General features: G+C 36.1%; 1 protein-coding gene across 6 annotated transcripts in view; it reads left to right on the forward strand.

Moving 5' to 3' along the window:
- ORC4 (origin recognition complex subunit 4) overlaps positions 1-7,882 on the forward strand; it is a 28,831-nt gene extending 20,949 nt beyond the window's left edge. For 3 of the 6 annotated variants that reach the window (XM_058193276.1, XM_058193267.1, XM_058193286.1), the window contains exons 10-14: positions 1,267-1,353; positions 2,268-2,376; positions 5,144-5,239; positions 5,323-5,390; positions 5,725-7,882. In XM_058193276.1, the coding sequence (XP_058049259.1) occupies positions 1,267-1,353; positions 2,268-2,376; positions 5,144-5,239; positions 5,323-5,390; positions 5,725-5,907 (543 nt within the window). In that variant the 3' untranslated portion in view covers positions 5,908-7,882. The remainder of the gene's footprint in view (positions 1-1,266; positions 1,354-2,267; positions 2,377-5,143; positions 5,240-5,322; positions 5,391-5,724) is intronic. The other 3 variants (XM_058193293.1, XM_058193299.1, XM_058193306.1) reach the window with 1 other exon arrangement.
- The last annotated feature ends 3,272 nt before the right edge of the window (positions 7,883-11,154 follow it).

Raw genomic sequence — 11,154 nt, forward strand, 5'->3', positions numbered from 1 at the left:
TCCTGTTTCTTTCTCGGCCTCCTCACAGTGCCCTTAAAAAAAAACCTAGAACCATTGTATTTAAATGTGCATTTGGCCTTGGATCATTCTTAAGCTCAGAGCCTGTCAGGATTGCAGAGTGAATAAATATGAGAAATAAATGAACAATGTTCCATGCTCAGGCTTATCATTAAGACATTTGTAAAACAAAACCGTTTACAGCTAAATAAAAAGTTAAAGCAACATTATGGTTATAGAGCTGGGATGTCAAATTCAATTTTATTGAGGGCCACATCAGGGTTGTGTTTGGCCTCTGGGAACCGGGGAGGGGCGTGGCCAAAGTGAGACTGGCCAGCTTGATGTCACTCATCAAGGCTCTATTTTTGGCCACGACAGCCTCCTGTAGCTCTCTGCCAGCAAAAACGAAGCTTGGGGAGGCCTTGGACAGTCTCCCCAAGCTCCCTTTTCGCTGGCAGAGGCACCGCGGGCCGGTCCTTTGCCGTTTCCAAAAGGGGTCAGATCTAAGCACCCCGTGGGCTGTATCTGGCCCCCGGGCCTTGAGTTTGGCACCCATTTATAGAGCAAGGTATTATAAAAAGTTCTGCCTAAGTTTCTCCCTTTCGTATCCCCTCTGTGGAGAATAACTTGCTCATTCAATTGCCTTAATCCGAAATGTAGCTGCATTTTAATAATTTATAACTGATAGATTTAAAAGGGGGTTGAAATTGGTTTAGATTTTCTAAAATTGATTAAAGAAAGTCCTCACATAACAATGGTAACTGAGTCCACAATTTTTGTTGCTAAATGATATAGTTGTGAATCATGTACACATGTGACTGCCACTTATTTTTGCAGAAATTCTGGTACTTCTGGTTGCTGCTGTTAAATAAATCACTACAGGTTGTTAAATGAGGACATCGCATGGTTGCCAATCTTCTGATGGCTTCTTCATTGACTTTGCTTATGGGAAGCCAACAGAGATAGCAAATGATGATCATGTGACTGTGGGATGCTACATCATAATTGCAAGTTCACAGCCATGGGGATATTGTAGCTGATGTAAATACAAGAACCAGTTCAAATGGTTGCAGAATGAGTGATCATTTAGCAAAGACTACTGTGTGCCATTCTCTCTAGTGAGGCATCTTTGTGTTATTGATAAATATATAATTTAAATGTTTTGATACATAATTTTACATGTTTCAATGTAAATTAAGCGACTATTAATCTTTACTTTGTATAAAGATGTTACAGTAGAGTGATCAATTATTTTAAAATTAATTTTAGTCTCTTCTAGAAGACATAAAAATTCAAGATGTTCTACAAAATCAATTTTATTATAATAAAGACCTCCGGTGTCTGTTCATGTTGCTGGTAAGATATTAGTATTTTAATTTCTTATTTCTAATCAAGAAATAAACTAGCAATTCTGATCAATGGAAGAAAGTATTATTGCTAAGAAAAAAAATCTGATTTTATGCTAAAGTTTATAATCAATACATGATAAATGGTTTAGATATTTTTCTTAAAATTTTCATAAGCTTTAGCTTATAAAACAAAAACCTAGAAGTAATTTTCAGGAAGGAAAAATAATTTAAATTAATGCAATAGAATGTTAAGAACAATGGGATGTATTCCAATTAACACCCTGTGTGAGTCTGAGCATAAAAGTTTTTGTGATGAATCTATTGCAAGCATAAAATTGTGGATTTTTAAAATGTCATTTAGTTAGGACCTGCAATTTGGGTGCAGAAATGAAAAAAGGATTTAAGATGCTGTGAACAGAGACATCACTCAGAAGATTTCGTTGGAACATTCTGAGTGGGCTTACAACAAAACAAAAATCAATTTAAGTAGTCTAATACAGAAAACCATGGGAATTTGCTCATTTATTTGCCTGTTGTGGTAGTCCCTTGTTGATTGCTATTTACCATACAACCTCTATAAAGAGATGGTGTGATGGAACCATGCATTCCAACCAAAAAGGACAAATCTAAATAAGCCTCAGCAAAACATGTAAATCTGCACCACAAGATTTTCACATGACTCATCTTTATGCCAAGCAGATACTTACTATTGATCCCTGATCCGGTTCTCTAAGTTAGCCAGTCTGAATTTTCCTTCTTGGAGAGTACTATCACCTCCTGATTTGTCCTTTCTTGGGCAAGTCCAATATATGTGTGTATTTATTTGGAGCAGCAAAAATTACTGCACCTCTTTCCTGCAGTTAGCCTCTTTCTTTTTTGTGAGAATTTTATTTTGGAATGAAAAATATTCTCTATTTGCAGATGCTTGCTTCAAATCATATAACTCCGTCCCACCCTTATATTCGCGTCTCTGACTTCCTGGAAGCCAGTAAACTCTGCAGAATGGACACAAAAGCAAATATTGTGCATGGTAAGATAATATCTGAAAAAAAATGAATGTATAAATTTTCAGAACAGGTAGTCCTCGGCTTACAACAGTTCGTTTAGTGTCCATTCAAAGATACAATGGACACTAAACGTGAAAAATGTTACTTATAATTGTTTTTGAGTTACATCCTTTGCAGCATCTCCATGATCATGTGATCAAAATTCATATGCTTGGCAACTGGTTCATATTTATGACCGTTGCGGCCATAAATATAAACCAGTTGCCAAGCATCTGTATCCCAAGGTCACCTTTTGTGACCACCTGACAAGCAAGTGAATGGGGAAGCCAGATTCACTTAACAACTTGATTACTAACTTATCAACTGCAGTAATTCACTTAACAATTGTGGCGAGAAAGGTCATAAAATGGAGTAAAACTCACTTAACAACAGAAATGTTGAGCTCAATTGTGGTCATAAGTCAAAGACTACCTGTGTAATATTAAGGGAGGAAGGGATTAATATATACCATATTTTTCAAACTATAAGACGCACCGGACCATAAGATGCACATTAGCTTTAGAGAAGGAAAACAAGAAAAAAAAAATCTGCCTCTGCCTCCTAGCATCCATCCGGTATTCATCTGGCTAGCATCTTGCAGCAAACAGCAAACAGCCCGGTCAGCTTCAGCACGTTATCGAAGTCCCAGTACATGGCTTGTCAGGGCTCCGCTCTGTTGCTCCCACCACAGGTCAACTGAACTGAACTGCTTTCGGGGAACGCTGGAACCTTCACTGCCAAGCAGCTGAGCAGCAGTATTCTGGGAGGCCAATCCAACTGCCGATCAGCAGCGAAGGCTCCAGCATTCCCCAGTGGCGGTGAGCGGCAGCAGCAGTAACAGGCACACCAACCCCTCCCCCCACTGCAATATTTGCTCTGTGAGACACAGAGACATTTCCACCCACTTTGGGGGGGGGAGTGCATCTTATAGTGCGAAAAATACGATAATTTATGTGCAATCATAAAATTATGTGGGTAGAAACATCGATCATAGAAACATGTTTTCTCTGTTGCTTTTGAAGCTAAAATACAAAGAAAGAGAGAAGGGAAAGAGAGAAAACATTATAAAGGTTATCCTTTCTATAATCAATTTTACCATCTTCACTAATTTTGTCATCTTCGCTAGCCATTCTCCATTGGGAGTATTTTAGAGTCTGTCCATTTTTGGTCATATAATACTCATAGTAGTTATCATATATAAAAATAATATTCCATTTTCTAATTGTGTATCGATTATTCTAGTCAAGAAAAGTTGTGGTTTCAACTGAATATTAATCTCTGCCCTATGCACGGTTACTCACGCACTCGTGACGTCTCGCCTGGATTACTGCAATGCTCTCTACATGGGGCTCCCCTTGAAGGGCATCCGGAGGCTACAGTTAGTCCAGAATGCGGCTGCGCGGGTGATAGATGGAGCCCCTCGTGGCTCCCGCATAACACCCATCCTGCGCAGACTGCACTGGCTACCTGTGGCCTTCCGGGTGCGCTTCAAGGTTTTGGTGACCACCTTTAAAGCGCTCCATGGCATAGGGCCGGGTTATTTACGGGACCGCCTACTGCTACCGAATACCTCTCACCGACTCGTGCGCTCTCATAGAGAGGGACTCCTCAGGGTGCCGTCAGCGAGGCAATGTCGTCTGGCGACGCCCAGGGGAAGGGCCTTCTCTGGGGGGGCTCCCACCCTCTGGAACGAACTACCCCCCGGACTTCGTCAGCTTCCGGACCTTCGAACCTTCCGCCGCGAGCTTAAAACATACTTATTTAATTGCGCAGGACTGAGTTAGATTTTAAATTGATGGGTTTTAAATTGGGTTTTATTCCTATATTTTTAATTATTGGGCTTTTAGAATAAGTTTTTTAATTGTTTTTTATATTGTATTTATGTGTTTTTTAAGTGCCTGTAAACCGCCCTGAGTCCTTCGGGAGATAGGGCGGTATATAAATATGATCAAATAAAAATAAAATAAAAATAAATTTAAAAATCTTTGTATTACTGTATTTGAACCCAGATAAGCCTTCATATTTTCCAAATTTCCAATATAGATTTGATGTTCTTTTATAAGTTCTAAATAATTTTTCTATGTCATATGCATTTCAGGTTATAATATAACATATATTTCAGCCCTTTTAGCACATATTTTCCATTATTCCATTAATATATTATGTCCAAAGTTTTAGCCCTTTTTATTATATATGCTTTCACTTTTTATTCTTTCATTTCAAATTTTGACAAAAGTTTATACAATTTGGCAATTATGTGCTCATAATTTGTACATAATTCAAATTGTTTTGTCCTGTTCAATTCAAATATTCTATTACCTATTTTAAATCTTTCTCTTAACTATATGTAGGAAAACCATTGAAAGCTAAATCCCTCCATAGTCAATCTCTTGATTTTCATCTTCTAACAGCTCTCTGTCCCTTTGCCTACTGTTTCTTTTCTATAAAATGCTTCTTGTGCATTTTTGGGCACAATCTGAGTTTATATCCATATTCAATATTATTGCTCAGCTGTCTGTAGAAACTACATTGATCTTCATCAATAAAGACAATCTTGATCTTCTCAGTAAAATGATCTTGAATAACTAAAAACTGTTAGGATAACCTTGAAGGTCCAAATGCACACGACAAATGACATGTATAAAAAAATGATTGCAAGTCCAACGACTACATATTCTATTTGAACACCAAAATTATACTTTGGATATTTTAAAAGAGAATGTGCTAATTTTTATCATCTTTCTCTTGTAGGTCTGTCTGTGCTGGAATTGTGCCTCATAATAGCTATGAAACATTTAAATGATACTTATGAAGGAGAACCATTTAATTTTCAGATGGTTTATCATGGTGAGGTGATAGTAGGCGTTTTTAAAAAAGATATATTGTTCCCCTAAAACTGTAAAGTAATTAATACATGTTTGTTAATGCAGAGTATCAGAAGTTTGTACAGAGGAAAGCACATACTGTGTATAATTTTGAGAAGCCTGTTGTCATGAAGGTATGTGTAGTTTCTTTTCTAGAAAAAAAGCTGTTTTCTACTCTATTATCATAGAACATTACTGTTCCAGATTCTTTTAACATTTAAACACTTATCTGAATTTGTGTATTTGACCATTATGTTTGGTGTTGTACTGCCCTCTGGTGGACAGTTAATGCATTCGTGTAGCTTCGCACTTTAAACTAATTTAGGGCTGATTTTGACACCCAATTAGGGCTTAGATGGATTGAGATTTTAATTTTTCTGATACTTTTCTAGTGAATTATCTTTTAAACTACAGAATATAGTTTAGACTGAATCTACATATGATTTGCCTGTGTTACTTCATTTTCAGGCCTTTGAACGCTTGCAGCATCTTGAATTGATAAAAGCAGTAGAAGGCCCATCTAATTCTGTACAAAAAGAATATTTGCTAATGAAACTGCTCCTGGACAACAGTCAAGTTATGGAAGCTTTGCAGGTGTATCCAAACTGTCCAACGGATGTCAAACAATGGGCTACAACTTCAGTCCATTGATCATATATTACATAAGTTTGAGTTGCATTGAAGTTAATCAGTCTTCAAAACCAGTAATACCATTTGAAAAAAAAATCTTGAAATTATAGACATTTGTCTTCAGCTGTTATGGGACTTGTTTAAATAATTGGAGGGACGGGTTCCTCTTCATTTTAAATAAAGTAAAATTTTCCAAGAAATATATTATTTGGACCAAGATTAGAAATGACCATATTAAAATGTATCAAATGAAAATAATCTTCATTTTAGTTTATTTTAATTTTTTCTGAACACTAGTATCTATTGCCCAAAATGTATAAAAAGAAACTTCTTAGGTAAATAAAATTGTCACTAAAGTATTTAAAAACTTGTGTGTTCTGTTATAGATCGGTAGGGAAGTAAGATTTTTTTTTCAGAGAGTTGAACAGAGTCAACATCATTTTGTGAACATGGTAGTAGTTATTCAAAACATGGGAACTACCTTCTTAGTCTTAAAATACAATTCCAATAAAAATTCTAATTTTCGTATATTACACCTATTTGAATATTGTAGTAATAGTATTCCCTGACAAAGTGCCATTCTGTTCTCTATAAAATGTGATAAGATTGCAGACTTGGAAGCTAGGACCATAAGAATAAATCTTTTAATAATAGAGACATATTCCTCTCTACTGTTCATTGAATTAATACAATGTAAAGTTAGATATTAAAGACAACCTGTTTGTCTAAATTACCAGTTTAAATGGTTATCAACCTAACTGGAGACTGAAAAGTATAATTTGGTTTTGTGGATTATTCACATTAAAAGAGACATTCTGTTTTCAGATTTAAAAAGGCTGTTGGTGTAAAATTTTTGTAGGATGGGCAATTAGTTTAATAAATTGTTGCAAGAAAACAACATTCAAAATATACTGAGACACTACCTGATTCATCTAATGAAGAAAATGTATTTGCATATATGAACCATGTAGTTCCTATCATTTTCATTGGTTTTTACTGCCATTTGAAGTAAATCCTTCTCAAAACTGTCCTTATTTTAAAACAAAATAATACAATTAAAACTGAAATGCAAAATGTACAAACAAAAATTAACCCCTAATTGATAAACAATGAATGTAAGCAGACTAGGGCATCCCAGATTTGTTTCTAATACATGTTTTTAAAAATGTAGCTGGTGTCATCTGATGATCCCTAAGAGCAGGTGGATTTCTTTATTTTTGCTACTTTCAGGGTTCTGTCAAATGTAGATATGGCCTGTCAAATATTCAAAACTCCTTTAAATATTAATTATATTTTGATTGGGTTTTGAAGCACAAATTGGAATTTGTACTGGATGTTGTGATCATTTAGTTGTACGCAAATATAGTTACCATGTATTGGAAACATAAGCAATAAAAGAAATAGCACATTATCCCTGTAATACACCTGGAAAATCAGGAATAGGTGGTACTACTTGCTTTCGGCATTAATCATAATATAGAGATTATACTGGAGGGATTAGAACGTTAAAATGAAATGTTAAATGCAATCTCATTGCAAATCATCAAGACACCGATAGAGCATTGTTTGAAGTTTCTGAATCAATATTGAAAAGTTGGAGTAACAAGCAAAGCTTGTCAATTCTCCTGGTTGAAAAATCAGTACAATAAGATAAAAATCAAACCTGGAAATAATTTGTTTCTATCAGTAGCATCAAGTTCAGCAGCACTTCACTTCAACAATTCAATTTAACCTTGTAGTTACATTTAAAGATAGTTCTCTACTTATGATCACAATTGGACTGGAACTTCCATTGCAAAATGATGCAATCTTAAGTGAATTTGTTGTAGGAGATGACCAGGTGGAGCCTGAAGGCAAGGCCAAACGTGTCATCTGTTTGGAATCCTTACGCAGCCCCAAGAAAACCAAATCCCTTGACACTTATCTAGTGCCAATTTGACTTGAATTTAGTAGATCAGATTTTTGTGTTTAGGTTGCAGGTAATAAACTTTTAGTGCTTTGAACTAAACCCCTGTTCCCGGTTATTTGTGCTTGACAGTTATCACATGACCCTGCCTGATTTTACAACTCTTGTCTTGGTTGTTAAAACGAATCCAATTTCCTGTTGAAAGCTGACTCAGGATCAATTGCAAGTGGCCATCATGTGACTCCGGGATGCTGTAACCCTCATAAACACATGCTAGTTGCCAAGTGCTCAAATTTTGATCACGTGATCACAGGGATGCTGCAACAGCCATAAGTTTAATGACCAGTAATCTTAAGTAAATTTTTTTATATAATTATAATTTTTTGTTTAACATCCAAAAGTGCTTGCTGAACAGTGTATTGTCTGGGTTGATATACTTCACACACAATTCTAATAATGATAGTACCATCTAAATATACATAATCATAATCTTAATCTTTCAATTTCTAACATTTGTCTATACATAGTAATTATAATATGTTCTATTATATTTAATATGCCTAATACTATTTTCCCAATTTCTACTTTCTACTTTTTTTCTAACACTTAATAAAATAACCACCATGTTAAAAAATATTCTATATCTATCATCATCTCTTGCCCTTTTTAGAATTTCAACTCTCATTAACTTTTTTGGTGAGTCATAAGTATATTTTTTTTTAGCATTGTCAAAACTTCGAACAGTTGCTAAACAAATGGTTGTAAGTAGAGACTGGTAAAGGAAAGAGTTATAGGTAACTAGTTAGGCAGGTTGTTTATTATGGACCCTTTTTGTCACATTTGGATTAGGCTTGTTACCTTTAAAAATTTTACAGACTCTTAGGGACTAGCTAAAAGGAATTAGAGCTGTTCGTCATTAGCTATTGAATGAAACTAGCATAATATTTTGGGATCAACAGACATATTGGGAAGATATTGGACACTTCCAACAGATGCCCTGAAAAGGAGGAAGGCATTTCTAGCCACCAAGTGGATGTGATGGACAGTCACAAATATGCCATTTAACATAAGCCAAATGAAGGCTTTTTTTTATTGCATCTGTCCAAAGGTGCTTTTTCAAGAGACAATTGGACTTTTTTTTTTTTTAAGACATTTTGCTTCTCATCAGTAGAGCTAAAGAAACTTCGTAGATGAAAAGCGGCACGTTTTCAAAGAAAACCCTGAAAGTCCAGTTGCCTCTTGAACAAGCACCTTTGGGACAACCATGCCTTGGATGACTGAAAATCTCCATACACATGCTTTTTACCTTTTTTTTTCCTAATCATATAGTCATACCTTCGAAATATTGCATTGCCACTGCCTGGAATCTTGACTTGGTGGCATTTCTTTCAATGTTGCTTTAAGACTTTTTTTTTTAAGAGTTCACAGATCAGGGATCATTGACAGGTATAAAGTGCTAACGGAAATCAAGATATTTCATTGCTGCCCTCTGCTAGAATCTGCTAGAATCTGCTAGACAGAACTTCCAGAAGGACTGGGAGAAAAATTCAAAAAGTTATATTCCAAATGAGTTCATGGAATGGGACTACCACGATTATTACAGGGTGCTTGTTTTTAAGCAGCTTTGCAGTTTCTACCAAGTATAATATTGCAAGCAAAGCATTCCATTATAAATGAAAATTTGTGGTCTGAGAATCTTTGCAAAGTATCTCTGTGAACTTCAAATATACTATGGTCAGCATCTGTAAACTGAAGCAGGAAGGTCATTCTCTCTCTCTCTCTCTCTCTCTGTGTGTGTGTGTGTGTGTGTTTCTGTCTGTCCATATGCACCGGAGATACCATGTTGTATTAGTTTTACCTATCCCTTGTTTATTGCCTCCTTTTGAATTTCATTCAATGCTACCTAGTAAATTCATATCATAAGCATGAATGAAATGACTATAGTATATAATGGTTTTGGGGTTTTTTTGCTGTTGTATTGCTTAACCAAATTAATTTAGTATTAACTAACAAGTATCTCCTGGAAATTTTAAGGCCTAGTGAGATAAAGTAACTATGTCCATAATTCAAGGTAAATTCAAGTAAAAAAAAATGGAATTCAATTACACATGAATAGTTTACCTGATGCTTGTTACGTCCATGTTTTCCCATGTTAATCATTACAAAATACCAAGTTAGCATGTTGTTTTAACAACAGGCTTATTCAGCCAATAGTTGTACAGCCAATATAGATCCTGTGTTGGTGCAGTGGTTTGAATGCAGTATTGCAAGCTAACTCTGCCCACAGCCTGCAGTTCAGTCCTGATGAGGCTCAAGGTTGACTCACCCTTCCATCCTTCCAAGGTTGATAAAATGAGGACCCAGATTGTTGGGGGGCAATAGGCTGACCTTTGTAAACTGCTTAAAAGAGGGCTGTAAAGCACTGTGAAGTGGTATATAAGTCAAAGTGCTATTGCTATCCTGAATATGTTAATTATCAGAAAAAAATTTAAATTCATAGAATTGTGCTTATAAACTTCTTCAAGCAAGAATTGGGGAGACAAGTGTGTAGGGTCTACACTTGCATTTTGTGATATAAAGTTGAATAGGCTACATCACACTCATTATATGTTTAATTGCTGCTACTTAACTTACTGATTTCTGTGTTATTTTCTTGGAAAACTTTTGTGACAAAAAGTTTCAAACAATAGGCTTTTTGTCAGAATAAGAGACTAAATTAACTGAGTGATCATAGAAACTTGATATAGAGTGGGCACTGCCTCCTTGCAATCAGATTAATCAGTAAAAATTAAACCGTTCTAAGAGAAAACAGAGTTAATGTATTATAGAATAGCGGTGATTTGGAAAAGTGAGCATACGTCTAACCTTAAGAATATTTATGAATGCTCTATTACTTACTGGAAAAAGGCCCATAATTATACCTGGCATCAAAACTGTTTCTTGAAATACAAATCTTTCCCAATCATACTTCACATATTGGATATAATTGTAAATGTAAATGAGATGTTGCTCCGAAAAAAAATCTACTTTTCCTGTTACCGTAGAAAGGGAGAGAAGAGTACTATCTAGAGCAGGGTGACAAACTTGATCCCATTGTGGGTCCTATCAGGATTTCGTTTGCCGTTGGGGGGTGGGGGGGCGGGATAGGTGTCACCTGGTCATCACAGCCAACTGGGTGGGCATGGTCAGGGTGGGCCAGGGTGGCACTTCGCCATCTCTAGAACAGCCCCATGGGACAACTCTGGGCTTATCGCGGGCCCGATTTGGCCCATGGGCTGCGTGTAACACCTCTGGTCTAGAGCATGGAGGGGTCCAACCTTTTGGCTTGCCTAGGCTGCATTGAGTGAAGAAGAATCGTCTTG

The sequence above is a fragment of the Ahaetulla prasina genome, chromosome 1, assembly GCF_028640845.1.
Source record: "Ahaetulla prasina isolate Xishuangbanna chromosome 1, ASM2864084v1, whole genome shotgun sequence".
Taxonomy (NCBI): domain Eukaryota; kingdom Metazoa; phylum Chordata; class Lepidosauria; order Squamata; family Colubridae; genus Ahaetulla; species Ahaetulla prasina.